The sequence below is a fragment of the Cricetulus griseus genome, chromosome 5 (genome assembly GCF_003668045.3).
Source record: "Cricetulus griseus strain 17A/GY chromosome 5, alternate assembly CriGri-PICRH-1.0, whole genome shotgun sequence".
In the NCBI taxonomy this organism is placed as follows: Eukaryota; Metazoa; Chordata; class Mammalia; order Rodentia; family Cricetidae; genus Cricetulus; species Cricetulus griseus.
Genome location: NC_048598.1, coordinates 35,770,041 through 35,796,584, shown reverse-complemented (window position 1 = coordinate 35,796,584; position 26,544 = coordinate 35,770,041). Strand labels below are relative to the sequence as shown.

The following is a 26,544-nucleotide window of genomic DNA, read 5'->3' as shown; positions in this document are numbered from 1 at the left end:
CCCTAAATGCCACAGAAACTCTTAAAACTAGGTCCTTATTCAACATAGAAATCCTATCTTTTATGAGTATATAAACACATGCATTTTTTCTACAAAGCTAGTCTACAGCTTTGCTCATATTCTCATCTGGGTCTATGGCCTCCAAACCCTTACAGCCTGTTCAGAATAGTTGATTATTGAACAAAACAGGGCTGAGAAATGAGTCCTATGGCTGCCATCAAAAACCAAGACTAAAAGCAATTATGTTTGCTATCTTCACTAGGATTTTAACAACTAAGTTAAAAATATTTAGGTCTAAAATGAGAACATGCAGAGAATAATGATAGCTTACATATAATCTCTTAAGGGAAAGGAAAATGGAGGGGCTGGGTGACGGCTCAGTCATTAAGAACACTGGCTGCTCTTGGCCAGGACAGGAGTTCAGATGCTAACACACTTGTCAGATAACTCACATCTGTATATAACTCCAGCCATGTAATGTGACACCCTCTTGTGACCTCTGTGGTAACATGCAACACACATTCACATATATACAACCATATGTGGGGGCTGGAGAGATGACTCAGCAGTTAAGAGCACTGGTTGCTCTTCCAGAGAATTGGGGTTCAATTCCCAGCACCCACATGACAGCTTACAACTGTCTGTGACTTCAAGATTTGACACCCGTGCATAGACACACATGCAGGCAAAACACCAATGAACATAAAATAAAAATAAATTATAAAAAAATACTAACACATGCATACACATAAGTTTTTAAAAAAGAAAAGGCAAAAAAGGTAATTTTACATGATCTTTCACTCATTAAATATTTACTAGATATGTACAAGAGTCTTCACTATACAATACTTTCAGCTGTCTAAAAATTTTTATTTTATTATAATAAAATATTGATATGAATATTCATTAATTAACACATTACTGCTTTGAGAAGATAAGATCAAATGTGATGTGGGCATGCTATAATGGAAGCTATCTAGTATTACTGAAGCACAATTAATTTGTCTTGGAAAATGGAGTGTTACAGTGCTATGGTTTCAATAGGAAATGTTCCCCATAGGAACCTGCCAAGTGGAAAAGGACATTCTACACACAACTATCCCCTGAATAATTGTTTTCCTTTTCTTAAAAGATACATAATTTATAAAATTTTAAATGTCATATAGTATTCTCTGCAAGAACATCAGAATACAAAGGAATCAGTAACTCAATATCGATCTTGATAGAAATCATGTTTTTAAGCAGGCTTTCCATATTCCTTTTTTTTTTTTTGCTTTAATACTAATGACAATACCCAAGGATCATGCTACGTATATCTTATCTACATTTACAAATGTTTTATTATCTTCACCTATTTTTACCAACATTGTAAACATTGAATTCATTATTTACCTCCTCTTCCCAATTCTTATTCACAAAATTGGAGAGTATAAGCACATACCCAAAATTACCAAGTATCACCAAGAAACTTCTTGATCTACTGACACTTTGCAAGTACACACACACACACACACACACACACACAAAATGCTTATAAATACAATAAGTATAAGGCTACTTCTTTCTATTTGCCATGCTAAGGCCATGAACACACTGAAATTACTAGCGGGCAGTGGTGGCGCACGCCTTTAATCTCAGCACGTGATTCCGAGGCCATCCCAGTATACAGAGTGAGTTCCAGGACAGCCAGGACTACACAGAGAAACCCTGTCTCAAAAAAACAGAGAGAGAGAGACAGACAGACACAGAGAACAGAGAATTAGATCGATAGATCGATCATTAGTGAGGTATCCTTCAAAAATATATAATTCTCTAATTTTAGTATTTAAATGTCTGTTAACAAAAATGTACATTTTCTATTATCTATTCTAAACTATTAAGTTCACATATTAATCTAGAACACCTAAGTTGCTATGAAATAAAAGAATAAATAAATTCTTACAGTTGGTAAAAAAAAATTTCATTTCAGGACCTACAGAGATGATTCAGAGTATGTGCTGCTTGGTTATGAGTACTTTCTGCTCTTCCAGAGGACAAGAGTTCAGTTCCCAGAACCCACATGGGGCAGCTCCCAACCCATTCTAACTCTAGCTCCAGGACCGCATTGGGCACCGACAACCCCCCGCCACCCCCACACACACACACACACAAAAGCTTCACTACTCCTTCCACTCAGATGCTCAGCGAGGATACAGACTGGGAATGTGGCTCAGTGGCTGAGTCTTTGATTACTACATCAAAGATCTTGGGTTTGATATCTGGCACAACAACAACAAAAAGACAGTAGTCAGTATTTTACAATGTGAGAGGGCTGAACTTGGGGGGTTGGTGGGTTTTGATTTTTTATGTTTTGGTGAACTTTGATTATTTGGATTATCTTTTGTGGAGAACAATCACCTTTCTTTTGTGGCTTGAGTGTGAAACTGGCCCATGAGTACCCCAGCGTGTAGCTCTGTTAGAGGCACTAAGGTATGCCTCAGGCACAATCTGAGCAGCAGCCTCTAGAGTTTGCTGCCTGCTGTTCCTTCCCTGCCATACTGGACAGCATTTCTTTTCAACTGTGACCAACTTAAGCCTTTCCTTCCTCAGTATGCTCACCAAACATTTGGTCACAGCAATGAGAAAAGTTACTGACAGAATTTCAGAGCAGAGCATTACAAAAACTGAGAAAATCCACCAGACTCCTATTGTAATTATTAACCCCGCTGCTAACATCTTTTCCCATACCAACCTGTACGAAACCAAAGGCTCACGGAACTCCACACGACTGTTTTTCTTAACATTACTTTCCAGGGTGGTGGCCCTGAGAGGACTACGAGATTTCTCTTTTCGTGGTTTAGAAGATTTGGAAGCTGGAGCACTGACCCAAGAATCATCTAGATATCTACCATCTGAAAGAGAAAAGAAATCTATGAGAACAGATAATATAAAACATGACTAAGACAGTAAGTTACTTATGTGTTATTTCTACCATCTCTGGTTAGATATTAGAGAAGCAGAAAGAAAACACCCAGTCACTCAATTTGTAGAGAAAACTATAATCTAAGACAATAATGCCTGGTCTGTCTGGGCTACAAAGTGAGTTCAAGGCCAGTATTGGCCACTGACCTCTAAATACAAAAGGAAATAAAAATAAGGCTGAAGATAAGGGCAGTAGTAGGGTACTTTCCTTGCCCATGGGGGCCTCAGTCAAATCCTCAGTACCCCTCCCTCCAAAACAGTAAGAAGAGAACCAGAAAAACCCAGCAACTTTCAGTCTAAGCAGACAGCATTTACTTGTACCTTATAGCCCACCAATTAAGAAACCAAAACAAGAAAAAAAAGTAAAGAAAACAAATCAAATATCTGCATTATGTTGATTTACTATACAGTATCTCTATGAAAGATATTCCATTCATGCTTAAACAATTTAGCCCCCTGAAAGAAACACATACATATTAAGTCAACTAAATTGTACCTTCAAAGACTATACCTGTGAATTTAAAAAATAAGTATATATAACCTCAAACACCAAAATAAAATTCTCATTACCACAAACAAATGGAAAAATCAGCCATCAGACAGGATGCAATGGTGAAAACATCATCAGCTTAACTAAGCATGAGGCTGCTTTAGAAGTACAGTCTCAAGACACATGCATACACACTGGACTACCAAGAAATACTTAACTAAAACAACAAAATCTGAATAAATGGATAATTAACTAATTGTGGAAGGAGGATACCAGTTCTATGAAGCTGGCCTCTGGCCTCCACAATTGTAGTCCACGACACATGTGCACCTCCCACAAACAATAGTAAAAATTTATTAATCTGTACTTAATATAGCTAAATTTTTAAAAGGAACTTTACACATACCTTTTCTACTTATTTTTCGGGTAGCACTTGCAGACTTCTTAGCATCCATCACAGAATCAATTACAGCTGTGCTTGTAGGGGTTACTTCTAATTTGTTCTCAATGTGTCTCAGCTAAAGTTTGAATATCATGAAAATACATAAATTAATCCTGAAATAATCCAATTACTGTTGGTTTGCATAGTTATTTAAAATATCATTGCCCAGTCTCTTTCTCTAAAGTAGGAAAATATTCAAACACTTTCTCACAATAGTCACTTTTTATAACTTACTACTTTAGCAGGAATTATGCTTTAAGCATAATGCTATCCAAACACAAACAGACTGTGAAGAGTTCAAAGTATTTCTACTCATCATGTTGAACTATTTTAACTGTTAAGGTTTTTTAAGGCAATAAATTATCTGAAATACGTTATGTATCATTATTCAACATATCTTGTAATTTTACATGCAAAAATAATAAAAGGATAATTTGGCTAGATTAAAATTTGTACTCAAAGAGTCACAGCTTTTTACAATTTTGTGTCTATGATATACATCAAAAAGCAAAATCCACCAAGTGTGATAGCACATGCCTTTATTTAATCCCAGCACTCGGGAGGCAGAGGCAGAGGCAAGCGAATCTCTATGAGTTTGAAGTCAACCTGGTCTATAGAACAAGTTCCTGGCCAGCCAAAGCTACATAAGACCCTGTCTCAAAAATCTAAGAAAAAATTTTTAAATAAAAAAATACAATGAAGTGAAGCAAAATTCAAAGGATACATGTAATTCAAGTTGTATACATACTCTGAAATATAAGTTACTACCAATGCTCTAAGCAGTTTAAAAAGCATTTTCTCTTGAATAGTAGAAGACTATAGGCTTATAGGAGAACAACTGAAAACTAAAATCATCAAAATTTTACTACAAGGAAACAAAAACACTTAATATGAAACTTAACCTTCTTTCAGATTCTTGTGAAAAAAATTGGAATAATCATTCACATAATAATTCAATATCAGGTATTTTCCCTATTTTTTGAATCCCTTATAATTCGAAAGAATTCTTCAAAAACACAAATTAATAATAGTTACATTTAAAAATTAACTATTCAGTGTATATTGATTTCACTCAAAATTAAATTAAGACATAGAAAAAATTCACTCTGTTATACATGCTTGAAACTCACATAGTGAGATGTATACTGCTTCTTTATAAAGACAAATCTTTATTATATTAAATCAAAATACACTTTTTCTCCCTATCATTGTGAAAGGCTATGCTTATCAAGACACAGAAAACAGACCTTCTCAAGAGAAAAAAAAAATTAGCAGATGTAATTTCAAAAGAGTTCCAAAGATTAGAACACAGAAAATTCCATAAAATACTCAGACAACATCTGGAGAAAAGGCTCAGCAGTTAAGAGCATTTGCTACTCTTGCAGGACCTGGGTTCCGTTCCCAGCACCCACATGGTGGCTTACAGCTCTGCCTCCGAGGCTTATTCTCAGGCAAAACACTCAAGACAAGTAATTAAATTAAACAGAAGTAATTAAATGTTTTTAAAAAAATACCCTGACAATAAAGAAACAAATCCAAATTCAGGGGGACATATAAAAGGAAAAGAGTAAATGTTAGAATAATTAGTCTAGAAGAGGAACCATATGTCACTTTGCCAGCTTGGATTTCTACAATCCAGGCAAGACTGACTAAACACAAAAGAAAATCGCTCTTCCATAGTCATTTTTTTTATAAAGGAAAACAACCTATGACTGCCACAAAACAGAAGCAATAACTCACAGTCTAGGAAGCCAATTTCATTCACTTGCTCCCTGACAATGAGCCTTCCACACAGATACAGTCCAAACTTCCAATATTCATCTTTCATAACATCACATAAAGTGAACCAATTTATTAAAGGTGAATAAAAAACATGTTACATGACATAATACCCTAAAGCAGTATCTTGTTTATTCCTTTACTACTCATTTTTGTTCATTGAATAATATTTGTCTTTTTCCTTTAAAAAGAAGTGTTACAGAAAATGTTTTAATTCATTACACCATAACATGATATCAATTTTAAAACAAATATTTAAGTAAATTTTTAAAATAGAAATTAAAACTTACAGCAGCCTTAGTCTGAGAAAGTGCATCCCACGATGAGACTACATCTGAGAAAAAATGACAGGTTCAGAGTACTGATGTAGAACTTAGACCATGAATTTTAATGTGCTCCCAAATGTGATCAAAGGCTTGAGAACCACTTCATAGAACTATCTCTTATAAGGTGCATTTATAATACTCAATCAAAATACACTTTTTCCCTATCATTATAAAGGGTCATGCTTCTCAAGACACTGAGTTAAAATAGCCCAACACTATTAGTCCTTAAAACAATTGGACTATAAACCTTTAGCAGACATATATAAAAGGAAGATGTATACTCTGTTTACAGCAATGGTCTGAACAAACACACACACACACACACACACACACGGGGGGGGGGGGGGGATGGTGAGTGAATGAGAATAAGGTAGGGTCTTACTATATATATAGTCCAGGCTGACCTCTAGCTTAGACTCTTGTTGCCTAAGCCTCCTGAATGCTGGGATTATAGGTATCCACTAATACACCCAACCAAACATAAAGCTTTGTGTTGTTTTATATCACATTATAATGTAAAAGAATACTTTTAGAAATATTCCACACTTCACTGTACTAGTAGTAGAAACAAATCCATTTAGTCTTTCAAGTAACAGCCTTTCAACTAGTTTAAGGTAATTGTTTCCCATGAGTTATCTTCTTCAGGATAAATATTTTCTTTTTTTGTTTGTTTTGTTTTTGTTTTTGTTTTTTCAAGACAGGGTTTCTCTGTGTAGCTTTGGAGGCTGTCCTAGAACTAGCTCTTTTAGACCAGACTGGTCTCAAACTCACAGAGATGCGCCTACTTCTGCCTCCCGAGTGCTGGGGTTAAAGGCATGCGCCGCCACCCCCCAGCCAGGATAAATATTTTCATTTCCTCCAAATACTCTCTATATGGCTTAATATCTAGTTTCCTCACAAACAGAAATCTTCCCTGCATCTACTCTGTCAGCTTTCCTTTTATCATACCTCTTACAAATAACTTAAATAGAAGTTCAGAGAGACTGTAACTTATTATATATTCACTGTCTGTATTATAGATACAAACATTACAGTCAGGACTTCTGAAAAAGAAAAACTAATTTTGCATATATACTTCTTGAGAAGAGATAAATTCTTACTACGTAGCACAAGCTAGCCTTAAACTCACAATCCTCCTGTCTCAACCTTTTGAGTTTGGGGATTACAGTAAGGCATGACCACATCTGGCTCAACTAATAATTTTTTTAAAAGGCACCGTTATACTAAAAAGTATTTTTTAGTATAAATCCACTTTTTTTTTAAATGGTGGGGCTGGAGAGATGTCTCAGTGGTTAAGAGTACTAGCTGCTCTTCTAGAAAAGCCAGGTTCAATTCCCAGAGCCTACATAGCAGTTCACAACTGTCGTAACTCAAGTTCCAGTGGATCCGACATCTTCATACAGACATACATGCAGGCAAAACACCAATGTACAGAAATTTAAAAAAAAGAAAAAGAAAAAACTTTTTAAGGGTTAATTTGTGTGTGTGCGTGTGCATACATACATACAAATGACCACTGAAGTTATAAGCATTTGCAAGCTATACAATATAGTTGCTGAGAACTGAACATGGGTCCTCTACAAGATCAGTAAAAAGTACTCTTAACCTATGAACCACCTCTCCAGCACAGCCCACTTTTTTGTTTTATAAATCAAGATATGCATAAATTTCATTACTGGTTATCAGACCTTGAAAAGGGATTAAATCCAGCCTTAAAAACAAACAAACAAACAAACAAACAAAAAACCCTCATACCTTGAACAGTCTCCTTGTTTTGAGAGCTTCTTGGATTTGGTAAAGGCACCTCTTTTGACTTGCTGCTCCTCATCTTGCCAATTTACCTGCAAATTATGTCATCAATAATCACTGACTGTCGCTATTATAAAAAACAAAACAATAGTAAAGAAATATTCTGATTTATTCATAAAGGTCTGAAAAAGGTTGTCATCTCTAAAATGTAGCTTCATATGCTCAATATGAGTATTTCATAATCAACCCAATAAATAATGCAATACTTTAAGAGGAACTACTAACACTATTATAAACATTTTTATTAATTAGAGAGGACAGATTCACAAGGCTGGAGCTATGGTAGTGTACATGCTACCCATTCATAAGGCCCCAGCTGGGCTGGCAAGATGGTTGAGCAACCCTAACAATCTCATTTCCATCCCTAGGATCCACATGGTGGAAAGAACTGGCTCCAGCAAGTTGTCTTCTGACCTCATGTTGCTATGGCATGCAATACCGCGCCCCCCCCCAAGTTTCTCACACACACAATAAATAAATGGAAAAACAAAGTCTTCTTTTAAAACAAACAACCAATACTATATTATGCTTCATGTTCTCTATATATAGCAAGTAACACTATACATAGCCAGGCATGGGTAGCACAAGCTTTCCATCTCAGAGAGGCAGAGGTAGGCAGACCTCTCTGAGTTTAAGAACACCCTGGTCTATACAGCAAGTTCCAAGCCAGCCAAGTGATTCATAACAAGACATTGCCTTAAAACAAAACAAACAACACTGCGTTCATGAATTTTGGCTTATTTGGATTATTTGCCTAGAGTAATACCTGCAAAATATATCAAAACTGAACCTAAGAATGTGAAGGACATGCTGCTGAAATCCAACATCAAACTGTTTTCCAGCTTCCAGCAACTTAAGAGCCTAGAAGATACTTTTTAATTTTGTTTTTATTACTCTTGTTTTTGCTGATTCCACAGAGGAAAAAAAAATGGCTGCTTGAATTTGAACTTGGTAGAAGCTAACCAGATCAAATATTCCGCCACACATCTTAATCTTAGTTTTTCATTTATGAATTATCCTTTCTCATCTTTTGCTCACTTACATACCAGGTTCTTAATTTTTAAATTAATCTTTAATTAATTTAATTAGTTCTTTATGTTATAAATATATTAAATTTTGTCACATTTACAAAAGTATTTTACCCACAAACTAAATACACAAAATGGAATTTAAAGGGAGGAGGGGGTGGCTCAGCAGGTAAAGGCACTTGCTGCCAAGACTGACAACCTGAGTTCTATCCTCAAGACCACATGACAGAAAAACCTGACTCCCTCAAGCTGTCCTCTGACTTCCATATGTGTACCATGGCAAATGCAGCCCCACACACATACATATGCACACAAAATAAATGAAATGTAATAATTATTTTATTCAATGAGTTATTTATAAAGGAAGTACAGTATGTTATTTGTATGTTCTGGAACCCAGAACTCAAGCACAGTAGGCAAGCACTCTACCACTGAGTTGCTGTCTCAGTTCCAGCATGTTCAATAGTTTTAAGTCCCAAACTAGATTTAAGAAAAAGAAAATTTTACCTAGCAAATCTAAATATACAAAATTTAAAGTATGAGAATTAACTTTTCCTAGAAGGAGATAATCCTGACAAATAAGCTTTCTAGAAACAAACTTTAAAACTGTTCTAAAATGAAATTCTTTTACAAACATTTCTCTACCTTAAAGTACAAAAATATTGTATTTTCTCAATGGAAAGGATAAACGGTTAAATATTTTTTAAAACTGCATTTCAGTCCACAATATCTATTATCTATATCTAATAAAGATGAAGCAGTGTAGATAACCATTTTAAAAAAGTTTCAAAATAAATGCCTCATTTACAGTCAACCTTTAATTAAAAATGACTATCATGGAACAGTGGTGGCTCTGGCATTTAATCGCTACACTTGGGAAGCAGAGGCAGGTGGGTCTATGTAAGTTCAAGGCCAGCCTGGTCTACAGAGTGAGTTCCAGGAGAAATCTAGAATTACACAGAGAAATCCTATCTCGGAAAACAAAACAAACAACCTTTTTTATTTGACTATCTAGTAAAACATTTATGTAACACTGCATATATCAATATGTCATATATATCTTACTGACGTATTTGTTATTAATGAGAATGAAATAATTAATGATAACTCATAAAACAATGTAGTTCAGGCTCACGACTCTATTAATAAGGAACACCAGAAACAACATATATGCCATATAATCCTATCACTTAAAGTACAACACAAATAGAAGTTCCAGTGATGCTACAGTGAGGCTAGTCATCAATCTTGGAGTGACTGAGTTCACTTCCATCAAACTGATTTAGGGGCTGGTCAGTTGTATACAGTCATCCATTGATTTGGGTACCAAGTTTATTGATGCATCCAGTTCTTAAGACTTTACTAAGCTATGCATTTATATGTTGTTTTGTGCATATTATATTTCATTTACATCACTTTTTTATAAGTCTGTTTTCCAAAACCAGGGCAAGAATCTTAAAAAAATTACTTTTCCTGATTTACTTTTGTGAGAGTCTTAGAAACATTTAAACGGGCTGAAGAGGTGGCTCAGCAGTTAAGGGCACTCGCACTTATGGAGGACCTGAGTTTGATTCCCAGCACCCGCATGATGGCTCATAACCACCTATAATTCCTATTTCAGGAATCAGATGCCCTCTTCCAACTTTTGCCATTAACAGGCACACATGTAGTGCACAGATATAAATGCAAGCAATACTCATAAACAAAATAAATAAATAAAACTTAAAGACTTATTTAAACATTGTTTAAAATTGTATCTGTCTAGAAAATCTAAGAAACATACTATCCATGTTCTTTCCATTTGATGGTATTATAACAGCATTTTAACATTTACAATTTCAAACTTTGATCTTGAAACTCCCACTACTCCTGTTTCCTTCTTGAATGATGAAAGGGTGCTCACTTTGGCAGCACATATATGAAAACTGAATGACGAAGGGTCCTCCACCTCAGCCCAGTACTTCAATGCTAACATTTCCAAAAGTTCTATCACTGGCCTCTTCTTTTCGAGTTCCATCTTCCCAGGAAAACTCCACACATTTTTATGGTATGTGTGTATAGGTCTGTGTATACATTTGTGTGGGTGCGTATGTGTGTGCATATGCACATGGAAGGCAGAAGTCAAAGGTAGTATCTGCCTTATTTTTTGAGACAAAGTCTCTCACTGAACCTAGAGCTCATCTAATCAACTAGAGTACATGGCCAACAAGCCCCAGGAATCCTTCTGCTTCCACCTTCCTGGGTCCAGGATTACAGGCACACATCACAATGCCTGGCTTTTAATGTAGGTTCTAGAGATCTGAACTCAGGGCTTCCTTCTTGCTTGGCAAGCATTTTATCAACTGAGCCAGCTCCCCATCCCTCAATACTCTTTTCACAGTTTCAGCTATTCCCCAAGTGCTATTATAACTTGCCTAAATCCTTCTCTGGGCTCTAGATAGATAATTAGAATGAAGCAATTGGGGATTTCACAAGTTTAAGAAAGTGGCTGTGGTAGGTTGTTTCTAGAGGTCACACTCTTACTACCCACAGCCAGGGCTATATTTACTGGACCAGTAATGAATTCCCACCTACTCAACAGGCCTTAAGTCTAATTTGGTTACCCTTGAGTGTATCTTGCCTGTCAGGTAATGAAACATTGCTTTGTTGATATTCCAACATGGTTAGGGGTAATCTCACAAGTTCCCACCTCTAGATAAAGAAGTACAGGCAATTAAAGGTTGCTAAGAGAGAGAGAATCAGTCTTCTTCAAGGACAAGCCCCCTGATAGATTATCCAATCCCAAGTGATCAGTCCTAAACTGAGCACCACTAAAGGGACTGAGCACAGTGCATTTACATACATACATGCATACACGCATACATACATTCAGCAACAACTGAAGAAGAGGTTATGAATTTGTTTGAGAGGGACTGGAAGGACACAGGAGGAATTGGATATGGTAGAGGATTCGGTGGGAAGGGGAATGGATGGGATGTAAATTATGTAAATACAGTAATCATGTATTAAATTCTCAAAAATAAATGTTTGGTTTTGTTTTCTAAAAAAGCACTGCCAGTAAAAGGACAAATGGAAAAAAGCAAAGTGAGAATGGGTCAATGGAAGTAAGAAACATGATCATATATGCATAAGGGAAAAGCCTTTTAGAAAGCCACTTCCGAGAAAGGGCAAACACAATGTACATTACTATCTTACTAAGCCTGAGAAGGTAGTGATAGAAACTAGGGAATGAGAATTCACATACTATTTTGTAAATAAGCCTATAAGAGTCTATGTTAAAGGAAACTATAAAGCACTAACAGAAAAATATAGCTGACCATGCTACTGATAACAAGGAACAGAAAAAAGGTAAAGGTAGACACCCATATAATAACCTGAACATAATGGTATCACAAAAGTAAGGGAGTCATAGGGTAAAATGATTAATCATTAATATACAATAAATTTGAGGACTGGTAGGAAAAGTATATACTATTGCTATCACCAAAGAAAAGCCTCATTATGAATTATGCCAAAACAGTAGAAGAAATGTATGTAAACTCACACATACACATAAATGTGTGTTCACACGTGCACACACACACACACACACACACACACACACACACACACACACACACATCAAAGTAGAAAAAGGAAAAAATAAATAAAATAGATATGTGTAAATTAACTGGAGACTCATTAATTCACTCTGGACATAGGTAATGAGCTATACTAGAGCAATAAAACACTGCCATCTAGATTCACTGAACAACAGAAACTACTCAAAGAGGAAACACATTTCTCTTAGCTATTAATTCAGCAAAGATTAACTCCTAGGCTATGATTTCAAGCACATACATGCACTCACACACAAAATAATGCTATTTCTGAAAATAAACAAACAAAGGCTGTAGAGATGGCTCAGCAGTTAAGAGAGCTCACTGCTCTTACAAAGGACTGAAGTATGGTTCCCAGAAACCCACATGGGGAAGCTCACAACCATTTGTAACTCCAGTTCCAGGGGGGTCTGTCAGCTTTTGATCTCCAGGGAATACCACACACATAAGGTGCACATATTTACACTGAGGAGTACACACACACACACACACACACACACACACTTACTTTTTTACACTACAAAAATAAATGCTTTTTTGGATAAATACTTTAAAAACATTATATTTTCCCCTACTCCACCACTGTAGCTAGTTTTGGTCTTGGCAAGAAACCCAGGTTCTTGTTTGTCTGTTTGTTTGTTTTTTTGAGACAGGGTCTCACTGTGTGGCTCAAGCTGTCCTGGAACTCCATATGTAGACCAAGCTGGCCTCCAACTCACAAAGATCCACCTACCTCTGCCTCTTTCATGCTGGGAGTAAGGAAGAGTGGATTCACCATCATGATTGACTTTCATGCTTGGGTTCTTACACATGCTAGACAAGAACCCCACCACTGATCTGTACCCCAATCCCTGTAACTATTTTCTTAACTCAAATAACCCTCCACATATACACCCCTATCATTCTTGCTGCAAGTCAGTTTCAAACAGTCACATAATGCCTTTTTCCAGGCAACTAGAAAGCTCTAGGGGAACAGATTCTGAATCAGCAGTCTGAGGCCTAAGAAACGCTGGTTTACAGGGATCCTGATACATAGCCAGCTTTGAGTAACATAGCTCTAGAGACTATCTTCAATTCTACTCTTTGAAACCTGAACTTCAGAAAAAAACTGATTGTTGTATTAAAAGAAGAGCTTCATTTTTAAAAGCTAATCCTGAGACCATGTGGCTTCCAAACAAAAACAAGGCAATATCCCTTGAACTACAGACCTTTAACACTAAGGGGTGTTACTGTGTGGACAGTTAATAGCCATAAGCACTATGAATTTGTTCTTCCTATTGGGCAAGGGCTAGTTCTAATCTCCATCAACTATCAGGCAAGTATCCAAATATCCGTTTTGCCTATTAAGATGAAATCAGGCAGACTACAGAACTACTTCAGGGTTATACAGCTAATAAGAACCAGAACTGTAAATTAAATCCAGATCTATCTCAATGTTTTGAAAGCCTCTAACGGCCATTCCTTTAACGCCTCTTGACACTGAAACTATCCCCATCTAGAACATAAATATATAAGATAATCCCTCTATCCCCCCAATCTCATCATAAATTACCTTGATCATCTATCTAAATCAAATCCACCTTTGAATCAGGGATCTAGTAACTTCACTGCACTTTAACTTCTTTGGAAGCTGCTCTATGTACCTCAACTGTTACTAAATTTGTCTCAAAGGACAGGACTTCCTCATAAATTTCTACAGATAAAGCCCTTCATTCTCTCCTCCTATTCAGGACAGGTAAAGTGTTTTAACAAATTCCTTTAGTCCCCACTGTTACTCCAGTTATCTTTCACAGTCATGACAATGCTTTTCCTCAGTGCAAACTCATGCCATTCATTCATTTGGCAGTGTCTGGTAAGTGTCATGCATGTAGTAAGTAGGAATACAGCTAAGCAGTAGATGTATAGCAAGGAGTAAAGAGAACAGACAAGCTCCCTACCTTTAAGGGATTCAAAGGGTTATTCCAAATATATATTGCAAATGGAGTGGTAATAAGGAAAAACACAGGTTCTATAAGAGCATATCACAGAAAGAACTCATCTAAGAAATATAAAAGTGTCATTTAAGGAAAGACTTAAAGGATGGATAATAGAGTTCGCTAAGATCAAGAAGGAGCTTTCTAGAAAGTAGAAAAATACGTAGACAGGTTCTAGGCAGCAATTAATATGTCAAAATGTAAGGAACCAAAAAACTGGTAACCCAGCATTCTTGAAGCAGAGAAAGGGGAATCGTGAGTTGGAGGCTAGCCTGCAATACATAGCAAGACGCTATCTCAACCCCTCCTCCAAAATCCCATGTGTTGAAGAAAACTGAAGAAAGGGAACAAGATCCTTCAAGGGCTATGACATAACCATTAGTTGTGGCTCTCTTTGGTAGACAGAAGTGCTAGGGGTTGAACCAGTAGGTCCAAACATGCTAAGCACAAGCTCCACACTGGTACTTTTGAAGAATTCAGTGTTGGCCACTCCTTTTTTATATCCTTGCCATTTCTTTAAGACACCATCCATGAGACTTTCTGGCACTTTGCATCCTTGATATCTATTACAAGCTTCTTTAACTTTCTCAAATTTATGAATACCTTTGTGGGGCTGGAGAGATGGCTCAGTTGTCAAGAGTTCTCACTACCCTTGCAGAGAACCCAGGTTTGATTCCTAGCACCCACATGGCAGCTTGCAACTGTCTATATAATTTCAAGGGATCCGACTCCCTCTTGTGCCCTCTATGGGTCCAGGCACATGTGGTATATGTACATACATGCATGCATACATACATACATACATACATACATACATACATACATACAGGCAAAATGCTCATGTTCATGAAAGAAAGAAATCTTCTTTTAAAAGAATATCACTGTTAATCAAACAGAATGGAGTTAATCTGTATATTTTAAGGCAGGTTCTTGCTAATTTGCTCAGGCTTGCTTTGAACACACTGTGTAGCTGACCTTAAACATGAAGCAACAATCCTCCTACTTCATTCTCCCAATGACTGAGCTTACAGGCATGTATCACTGTGCATGTTAATCACACAATCACACACACACACACACACAATCTGATTAAAATCAAGTACATTGACAAATGAGAATACTTTAAAATGCTGATTTGTTGATAGTAAATAAGATCTTACGCTAACAAGGAGCATGTATTTTCAAACATTATCAAATGTAGTGATTTGAATGAGATGTGCCCCTTAAATTTGGGGCATTTGAATACTTGGTCTCTGCTGGTACGGTCTTGCTAGAGGAATAATGTCATTAGGGGCTTGGAGGCTTTAAAAGACTTGTACCTCTTCACCATTGCAAGTTTGCTCTCTCAGTTTCCTGTGATGTGAGCTCTGTTACCTCACTCTACCATCATGGATTAGTATCCCTTTGGAACCGTAAATCAAATAAAACCTTTCTTGTACAAATTGTATTACTCATAGTGTTTTATCACTGCAATAGAAAAGTAACTAATACACCAAAATATATGCTTTATAAGAAAGATACAAAGACCATGCTTGGGGGTGCATAGTTGTAATGTAGACTCTCTGGCTAAGCCAAAGGAACAGCTGCATGTTCAAGCCCAGCCTGGTCTATACAGTAGACAAGGCTAACCAGAGCTACATAATGGTCTCTGTCTCAAAAAAAAAAAAAAAAAAAAAAGGGTGGGGGGAAGTGGTGTACAAGGCAGCCAGGTATGGTAGTGCGAGCCTATAATTCCAGCATTCAGAAGACTGAGGCAGGAGGATTGCAGCAAATTTGAGGTCAGGCTGGGCCGCATAAGGAGTTCCAAGAAAGCCTAGGTACAATGTGTGCCCCTATCCAAAATAATAATAATAATAATAATAATAATACAAAGACTCATGAAAACCCTATAGCTAAAAAGAACTGAATTTACCATTTAACTTAGAGTTTGTGTTGGAGAGAATGGAAAACAAACAAGTGGGGAGGGTGAGACGACACAATGGTTAAAGACATCTGCCACCAACTCTCAGGACCAACACAGTGCAAAGAACTGACTCCTGTAAGCTGCTGTCTGGCCTCCATACGCTCTCTATAGTGTGCATGCATGCACACATGCACACAAATGAAAATGTCATTTTAATTTTTTTCTTTTCTTACTATATAACCCCAACTGGTTTGGAACTGTCTATGTAGACCAGGCTGGCCTAGAACTCACAGAGATCTGTCTACCTCTGCCTATGGGCTGGAACTTAAGGTGTGTCCCACCATGCATGGCCTTTAATAATAATAATAACAATAAAATATGTAACTTTTGGAGAAAAGTTACCATAGGTACACTTCACCCAGGTTCTCTCAAGAAACCTCACTACTGGCCACATTTTCCTCACGTTTGTCCCAATCTCCCCTCCAACACTGTCCTATAAGAGGCTATGTTTTAATGACATCTTTAGAAATAAAAAGCTCTCCACCCAGGACCACGTCACTATTTTTCCTTTACAAACCTCTTGAAAATGTTGAATGGATTCCACATCTCCATTCAGAAACTCTTTCAGAGACTTTTTGAGCTGCTGTACTATGGTTACACCCTGACTCACTAAAATCACCAAAGACCTCTTCTCCAAATCAAATAGGCATCTGTACTTCTCAACCTATTTGACCCCTCCACAGCAGTCACCAGAGTTGACTACCCTCTTTACGTGAATCAACTCAACAATTTCCCTCTCAGATATAGTCGACCAAAGAAATTGTCCCTGATATAGGCAATAAATGGAACATCATATTAATCAAACCAACAAATTAGTGAACAATTAGAAAATTGTCCTGGCAGATGCAGTAAAAGGGAACTGAGACCATTATCTCCAAATGGATGAGGACACACAGTGTGGATAAATCTGAGTTCAACATATTGTGATGAACTCTTCCTAGCCTTGCCCTTGTTTTACAGTTGTTTGGGATACACATGCTTGTAGGTGAAACAAGTGCCCTTGCCCACTGAGTCATCTTATTGGCTCCATCCTATTTTTTTTATAAGCCAAATCATATGACCCAGTGTAGTACAACTTATTTCTTGTAAGCAACATATATCATGAGCAGTTTTCCATGTCTGTACATAATAGTGATAGGAAGCAGTTACACAATGCACCCTGTGCTCACTTAGAACACGCACACTAACTCATTTAGTTCTTACAACAGCAAGCACTATCAGTATATCCACCTTATAGTTGATAATGGTCACAGCTAGTATAAATGGTGCGGTTAGAATGTGAACCTATGAGGTCTGCTGCCTGGTCGATGTGCTGAAGGACATGCTCAGCTGCTTCTCCTGAAGTAAATATAGATCCCTAAAACCTGCTAACAACTGCAAAGTATCTTACAGCATAAATATACTATGATTTTAACTGTTCCTTTACCAATGGATATTTTGGACATTTTTTAATACTTCTGTTTCCTCTTATTTGTAATTTGATAAATGAATATTCTTAACAGATTTTTTTTGGTTGGGCTCTTGTGTAAAATTAATGTAACAAACATTAAGTGATTCTATCAAACAGTACACGGACCTTATTTAAATTTTGATAGGAAATGCTAGATTTCTTTCCAGAAAGTTGTTCTACTTAAACTATACAGTATAATTGCTATTTATTTTTAAGTTAGCATGAGAAATGAGACCCACTTTGAGTTTTTAATTAATAGTGACATAAAAGCACTCCTAGGTTAATCATAATTACATTCTCATTTGACAATTATCTGGCACATAAAACAAATGTAGACCTAGAGCTGCTTTGTGGATTATTCTTCCAGTTATGATGCTGGGCTTCCTACATAAAAAACAAGACACCAGACTAACTAACCTCCAGTATTCAAAACACCTGTGATAAAAAAAAAAAGGCCTAAAGTAATTGCAAGTCTATAATTACGGTACCAGCACAACACGTTAGGGTCTTAAAGCTTCTATTTTCTTCAAATTACAGCAACTACTAATAGGACACCTAAGCAAATCATTAAAATAGTCAGTTTTCAAGACCCACCTGTGGCTTATTCTCAATGGCTTTTAAATCCCAGGCTGTCATTCCCCTGATACCCAGATAATTTAAACAGACATTTGGAGCATAGCCCTAAGAAAAGATAAAATGTGCCTACAAACTAAGAACCAGGTTTTTTGTTTTGATTTTAAAGTATTATCCTAGGACTGAGATTAACTCAACTATTTATTATTTACTGGTTATTCTAATGTATGCTAGGAACTGAGTTCACAATAACAAATAGAGGATCTCTGCCACTGTAGAACCTACAGGCCAGATGAGTAACCCAAAATACCCAAAGGTAAAATGTGAAGTTCCATTGAGACTAACAATGACCAACAACAAAAAAATTAATGCAGAAAGACACTATGCAATCCTTTCATTCTTTCACTGACCTGCAAGAATTGTACAGCATCAGGGAAAGGATAACTATTTTGCAATCTGACCACACAGCAAAAGTAACAATCACAACTATATAACTATACACTTAACTTGTAAATCAACTGTCTCTATTGTTATGTTACCACTTATCATGTGTCTTAAATATGTTTTATATAACCAAGATTATAAAATGAATAGAACAATTAAAAGTGACACAATTGAACATTCAAATAAAATGAAGGTTAACAAATTCACTACAGATGGGTTTTGTTGTTTTTGTTGTTGTTGTTGTTGTTTTGCTGTTGTTGCTTACACTACTACTGGGGACCGAACTTCCAGCTTCATGCATGCTAGGCAAATACTATACCACTGAGCCACACCCCCAGGTCTTAACTACAGTTTTCTACTTAACTACAGTATCTTAAGAACCATTCAAATAAAACGTTCAAATAAAGAGTAACGATTCATTATAATTCATCATTTATTAACAATTAATAAAATTTTATGAAAATACTAATGTCTTTAAAAACCAGGAATCAACATAAGGAATAAGTGTCATGTAAAATGGAAAGGAATTTTAAAAATATTTTGAAATAATGACAAATAGCAAAAGTATGTAAGGTAATATTCAATTTAAAGTATAGTTAATTCTAGAATATCTACAGAATAAAGCGGCAATCACATAAATGGCTTTGAGTATTTGTTTCTACAACTTCAAAATGAGGATATTTGTCTACTTTGCATGAAAACTAATTCATGTAATTGTAAGTAGAGCCCCTTCCCCCAAAAAAGGTCAGTTATTTTCAGACAACTTCTCTTTCGCTCTCACTATAAGTTATAGCAGTTTAACAAACTAAAGTGGTTATATAAGGACTTCACTTCCTTTCTTGTGCCCACGATACAGTGTTGAAAATGGATTTTAAAAACTGACAATCAGAAGAAAAAATTTTAAAACTTTAATTCATAACCGTATTAGCACCACAGGTTGCTTCTACGGGTATTAATCGCCTTAAATAAATAGACCAAAATATGTCAGAAAAAATCTTTCGTATATGTACAAAATCGTTTATAAATATAACTATCACTAAAAGCACAAAGATACACGTGTATTTATCCACATATACAATGTATTCCAGCATGACATTTATATTCTGAATAAGGCATACTATGTTGAATGCAACGACAGATTTATTGCATTAAATAGTTTACCAAAACTTTTACACTTTCATGCACTTGAAGTAACTTCTAGTACAGGTCTAACAATCTTCCAAAGTCACAATCCCATGTTATTAGCAGCACACTGCCTTTTTAAAACAATATTTTAAATTAAGACACTTTTTAAATAGAGAGCAGTTTGCAGTATTTCATCATAGTGTCTTCAAAAATCCTCAGCTGTAAATAGTAAATAGTTTGGCCTAGGATAGACTTTCCTTTAAAATCCTTAAAATACAAGCTAAGACGGCAGGTTATCATGGCAACACTAACGACTCCTCCAAATTCACAACAAGAATCACCACCAAAACAATTAAGTAGCGTGCATGGATACCGACCACTATTCCTAATAACCTATATCCCCACCACCACCAAGTGAAACATTTGTTACAACATCAAAAACCCATTAAATTCTATACCTATTGCAACTTCCTAGCTTGAAGACTAAAATCCAGGCAAATTGCTGCCTGCATCCTGTGACATTAGCTAAATACAATTTAGCATACTGATCTGAACTTTTAAGCGGGGGAGGGGAGCGATAGTGACAACTTCCAACATGTAAGGCTTGTTAAATGTCACCCCCCCTCCCCGCCCAATCATTGTAAATAAGCCGGTAGACTCCATTCAACAACTGCTGGACTGGAGCTGATCAAAGTTTTCCCCCATACTCCACTTGGAGAATATTACACCCAGGAAAAGGAACAGAAACTGGTCATCCCGGACACTGAAGCCAGTCCCCCGGAATTTCCCAAAACATGCTCGATCTCCAAAAGAAGAAGGGGACACTTCGGAGACCAGAGGTGAGGGGGTAGCTTAACTCTACACGCAGGCAAGAGGAGGGGGCTAGGGTGGCGTGGACGACACCGGCAGGTAAGCAAAGAAATCTGGTCTTCGGTGGGCACCCAGGTCTCGGGATGACCCTCCCGGGACAGTCTCGGAACCCAGGGAGGTTCCCCCAGGCAGTGCCAGGGGGCCCCGCCCCGCCTCTCCGGCCACCTCGGGGACCCGGGACCGCGGACAGAGGCAGCCGAGGCGGAGCAAGCAAGCGTCCGCAGGCTCCGCCGGGTCTTCCCGCAGCTCACCTGAGAGTGTCGCCTCCGCCCTCGGCTCCCACGGTGCATCCCGCGGGGCCTGGCGGAGGGTGCAGTGACGCCGCCCCGACCGGCCCCAGGGCTGCCCGGCCTGGCCTCCCCGCTCCGGGGACGCACCGGGTGCCCGCCTCGCCCCGGTTCCTGGGATCCTCCGGGCGGCAGGGAAGACAGCAGAGGCGCAGAGGCGGCCTGCTCTCCCGGCCGCGAGCCCCCTCCCGAGCTGCGGCTCTCCGCAGTCCTCTCAGGCGCAGGTCCGGCCCCGCTCCCCCGCCCGGGAGTCACTTCGGCAGCGGCGGCCCAGTCGCCATTACAGCTCAACAACTGACACGGAGGAGGAGCGGCGCCGGCGGCAGTGGCGGTGGCGGCGGCGCGAGGCAGGGCGGGAGCAGTCAGGGAGGGGGAGGGGGAGAGGGAGGGCCGGGGGGGGGGCGGGGGAGAGACGCACACGCACTCACACACATACACACACACAGACACACACACACACACACAGACACACACCCGTCAAACCTCGCGAGAACTGTCCGGAGACGGTTCCGCAGGAATGCAACCCTGGCTTAGGGCCATGTTGAGTGTGGCCGAGAGGTGAGCGCGAGATGGGCCGAGGCAAGGGAAACGCGAGGAAGCCATCTTTGGTGTGGCGCGCTGCGCGCTCGGCGGGACTCGGGAGGAGCCAGAGTCTATCCGCAGAGGAGACCACCCCCTTCCCTTTGACGCTAATTGGGCCTTCTGGCTGAGTGCTTCACCTCGGGCGAAAACACGCTGAGAACTTGACAGGGGTGAACCGGGAAATCGGGAACCCGCAGCTTTGTGAGCGTTGATAATGTTTCCGCGATTGTCCAAATAGACCGTCCCTCTCTAGTCGTTCCAGAGTAGCTAAATGCGGCTTTGCGGCTGCCAGCCGCTATCACCGTGGCCGTCTCAGCGGCCAAGGGTTCCAGTTCTGTTTATTGCACGCTGATGGCTTGAGATTCCAAAGCAAGTGAAACTGCATCCTTTCCATTCGCTACTTGGGTTTGAGAAACCCTCTGGCGGGAGCGGGGGGATCAACGTATTTTCTCTTAGCTTTGTCTTTTTGCAGTCTCCGCATGGTGAATTCTATCATCTGTCAAGACTCCTCTGCGAATAATGCCACCTTCCGCTAGGTGCTCATAAGCTCTTGTTACTTTTCTTCACCCCCTAGACTCCGGTAGTTACATTGTCGAGAAATTATTTCTCGTCTAAAATACTGGGATTGACTTAAAGCCTCCTTTCTCTGTATATACCCAGTAGGGCCTAGCACAGTAACTAGAACATTGTAGGTGTACAGTAAATGTTTGTTACATGGACCATATCAGTAAAAGCAGAGGGGCAGACGTGTGTCAATTGGAACTACGCGGATACACAAAAGTCCTGCATACATGTAAACGTTTGCCCCTCTCCCTAAGAAGATGTACTGCAGTCAACAATGAGAGATGTGGCGAGAAAACATTTGAAAACTGAAACGGGGCAAGTAAGATGTATTACCAGGTAAAGAGACTCACCGTCAAGCTTGAAGAACCTGAGTTCCATCCCTGAGCCCCGAATGGTGGACCAAGGTAGCAGATTCCCTGCAAGTTGTCCTCTGACCTCCCCCAGGAGAGCTGTAACATGTGCAGGTGCACAAGAATACATGCATGTGTGAATATACATGCATACATACATGCAATGGAAAGAAAAATGAGATTTACCTTTTTCCCAGCCTAATTATTTTACAGAATATATATAACCCCCTTATTAAGTAACTATACTAACTTTTTTTTCTTTTTTTTTCTTTTTTTTTTTTTTTTTTTTTGTTTTTTGAGACAGGGTTTCTCTTCGTAGCCCTCGCTGTCCTGGAACTCACTCTGTAGACCAGGCTGGCCTCGAACTCACAGAGATCCGCCTGCCTCTGCCTTCCAAGTTCTGAGATTAAAGATGTGCTGTGAGGCTATACTCACTTTTTAAAAGAAAGAACTAGGTACTGAAAAACTACTTGCCCAATATTATAGCATCAATAAAAGGGAGAGAAAGGGTTTAGAATCTCCTTTACTCCAAAGATTACTATACTTTTCAACCTTCTATGTTACCTTCTGAGCAACAGAAAGGAAAAAAAAAATTCTATTAGTGTCAGCAACAGTGCCCCTCTATCAACCTGTACTGTCTTCATCAATTCCTTCTGCCCCTCTGTTTTCTCCCTCCCTCCCTCCCTCTTCTTTCTCTCTCCTCCTCTCTCACTCCCCCCTCTCTCTTTCCTCCCCCCCCCCAGAAAATGTCCTGCTGGGTAGCCCAGGTTGGCCTGGAGCTCACAATCCTCCTGCCTCATTCCCCTGGGTGTTAGGATCACAGACCTGCCCCACCCAGCCTAGACAACCTCTCTTCTTTTTGACATCCTGAGACTCTTTTTTTCACTCCCTTGAGAGGTATTGGCTTTCAAATTATATCAGAGTCTACACCTTTTCCTCACAGTTTCATGAAAATTAATTTCCTTCCTACTGCACAAATAATTAAAGCAGTACTTCCAGAGGTTGCCCCTGCCCTGCCTCTACTTGCTGAGATAAGATTAATGGAAACTTCTCTGTCTTCTCCACTTGTACTGTGATTACAGGTGGGTTGCTGCACCCACTTGGCTTTTCCCCAGGGGTTGGGAGTCTGAACTCCAATCCTTATGCTAATACATTAAGCGCATTACCCTCTGGGCCATCTCATTGGCCAATAACTAGCATTTTTGAGCATGCACTATATGTTAAGTAACACCTTCTTTCCAAGTATTATTAATTTTAATTCTTGTACAACCTTAATGAGCCACACCCCTAAAGAAAACTGGCACCCCCTTCTCCAGAAATTATCAACTGTCAACAGCTCCTCATTTAGAGGCTGGAAGCTCTTGGATATCTCCCATCTCCATGCTAGAATATTATTGTCTAGGTTAGTGGTTCACAACCTTCCTAATGCTGCAACCCTTTAGTACAGTTCCTCATATAGCGGTGAGCCTCAACCATAACTCTTATTTCATTGCTACTTCATAACTGTAATTTTACTACTGTTATGAATTGTAATGTAAATATTTTTGGACATAGAGGTTTGTCAGAGGAGTCGTGACCCACAGGTTGAGAACCACTGGTCTAGGTAATTTGATATTTTTATGTTTCAGTTTCCACCTCTGAATAGTAGAAATTGTAGTGGTATCTATAATTTAGGGTTGTACAAGAGGACTCAGGGTTCAACTCTCAGCACTCACATGGTGGCTTACAACCATCTGTAACTCCAGTTCCAGGAGATCTGATGCCCTCTTTTGACTCCTGTGTCACACACACATAATAAAGATGATGATGATGATGATGATGATGATGATGATGATGATGATGATAAAGAACCTATACCCTCCCTAAATCTGATAGAGGAGAAAGTAGGAAAGATGCTTGAAAATTGAATTTATACACACTTGAAAGGATTTTCTGAATAGACCCCAGTATTAAGACCAACAAATGATAAACAGAGCCTCAAGAGACTGGAGAAATGACTCAACAGAAGAGCACTGGCAGTTCTTCAGAGGACCTTATTTCAAATCCCAGCTCATGACTATCATAACTCCAGATCCAAAGTATCTGATGCCCTCTTCTGACTTCTGTGGGCACTGCATGCTTGTGGTGCACTTACATACAGGCAAAACACACACACACACACACACACACACACACACACACACACACACAGAATAAAGCAGGAAAAAAATTTTAAAGGACACCGTCATTTGTGTGGCCACCTACAGAATAGGAAAAGAAAAGCATTATCAGCTAAAATCTGACAGATAGTACCCAGAATATACAAAGAACAACAACAAAAAAGCTACATATCAAGTAAGCAAACAACCCAATCTTTAAAAAATGATACTTGAAACTAAACAGAAAGTTCTCAAAAGATTAAAGACAAATGACTGAAAAATATTTTTGTTTTTAATGTTCAACATATTTTGTCAACAGAGAAATGCAAACTAAAGCTACTTTGGGATTTTATCTTACTCCAGGAAGAATGACTATGACATTCTGGTGTAAATATGAGGAAAAGGAAACACTTGTGCAATGCTGGTAGGGGTATAAATTAGTACAGCCACTATGGAAACCAGTGTGGAGGTCCCTCAGAAAGCTAGAAAGAGATGTACCACTCCAGCTATATCACTCTTAGGCATACATTCAAATGATTCCATATTCTACTATGGAGATACTTGCTTATCCGTCTTCATTGCTGTTATACTCAAAATAGGCAGAAAATGTAAACAACCTAGATGTCCATCAATGTATTAATGAGGCAAGATTTACCATGATGCAGCTGCCTTTGATAATTACCTGTCCTCCTGAAAGTAACCCCTCACCCATGCTTCTGTGACTGTCCCCAGTAGCCACTGGTTCACCAATCTAGACTTGGGTGGAATAGTTTCTTTGGTCTTTAGTGCCCTATCTTGAATAAATTGACATTTGTTCTATCTGCCCCCACCCAGGAGGGATCACACAATGGAATCAAGCAAAAATTAAAAGATATCAATAAAAACATTCTTTGCAAGAAAATAGTTATCCATCTACAAATATAAAACCTGTGTGTGTGTGTGTGTGTGTGTGTGTGGGTGCGCGTGCGCGCGCGTGAGCAAGAGTCAAAAGAATGTTGGTTATGGACTGGGGATATAATTCAGTTGATAGAGCCTATGCATGTACAAAGTCCCAGGTTCAATTCCAGTACTGAAGTGGGGGTAAGGGGGTGGGAGAGAGAGCTGAGATAGTAAATCCAGAGTATAAAAGGACATAGATTTACCTGTGGCATCTGCGCCACAACTAAGTCTAATGGAACCTCCACTAAGTCCACGTTTTGGGCGAAAGCCTGAAGATTTAATTAAGAGCAGAGCCATCCAGCAGCTTGTGCTATGTGCATCTGTGTTTTTTTGCAGGGAGGGAGCAGCCTTATATACAGACTTACGGCACAGTGGAAAAACCCCAGGTGTAAGAACTCGTGTTTTTGATGCCAGTGGGGCAAGGCCTGGGCTGTAATCCAGGACTAGAAAACAGGATGCATCTGTGGTTATCAACTCACGGAGACCCCGTGGGGGCTGGGGACCAACATCTCTCCTAACACTTACCCATGGAGGTAACACTGAGAAAAATTTGACTTCAATCAGATGTTGAAAGTTTTAAGTTCCTAAACCAAAGTGATAGCAGCAGCCATAGTTGTTCCACAGGCCTCCTAGACACAAGCTTTTCCAAAGAAGAAATATGAAGGCAGCCTTGTGATTCTTTGCCCCTCAAGCAAGCCCGTTCAACCTGGTCACTGGTTTGAAAATAGAGTTGTATCATCGATGATTCTGAGAGGAAGGTTTCATTCAGGAGGACAGGCGTCAAAGTACAAGGTATTTTCCTTCTCCCCTGGCTATTAAGGGCTGTGAAGAGACAACACAGAAAACTTGATG

At 38.8% G+C, this 26,544-nt stretch overlaps 1 protein-coding gene across 1 annotated transcript in view; it reads right to left on the bottom strand.

The window, feature by feature from the left end:
* Nucleotides 1-21,221, bottom strand: part of Cep350 (centrosomal protein 350) — a 135,879-nt gene extending 114,658 nt beyond the window's left edge. Inside the window, exons 1-5 of the mRNA XM_027417338.2 lie at nt 21,084-21,221; nt 7,754-7,839; nt 5,963-6,006; nt 3,858-3,969; nt 2,732-2,891 (exon numbers count right to left, since the gene is read on the bottom strand). Of these exons, the coding sequence (XP_027273139.1) occupies nt 2,732-2,891; nt 3,858-3,969; nt 5,963-6,006; nt 7,754-7,826 (389 nt within the window). The 5' untranslated portion in view covers nt 7,827-7,839; nt 21,084-21,221. The remainder of the gene's footprint in view (nt 1-2,731; nt 2,892-3,857; nt 3,970-5,962; nt 6,007-7,753; nt 7,840-21,083) is intronic.
* Nucleotides 21,222-26,544: the final 5,323 nt, after the last annotated feature.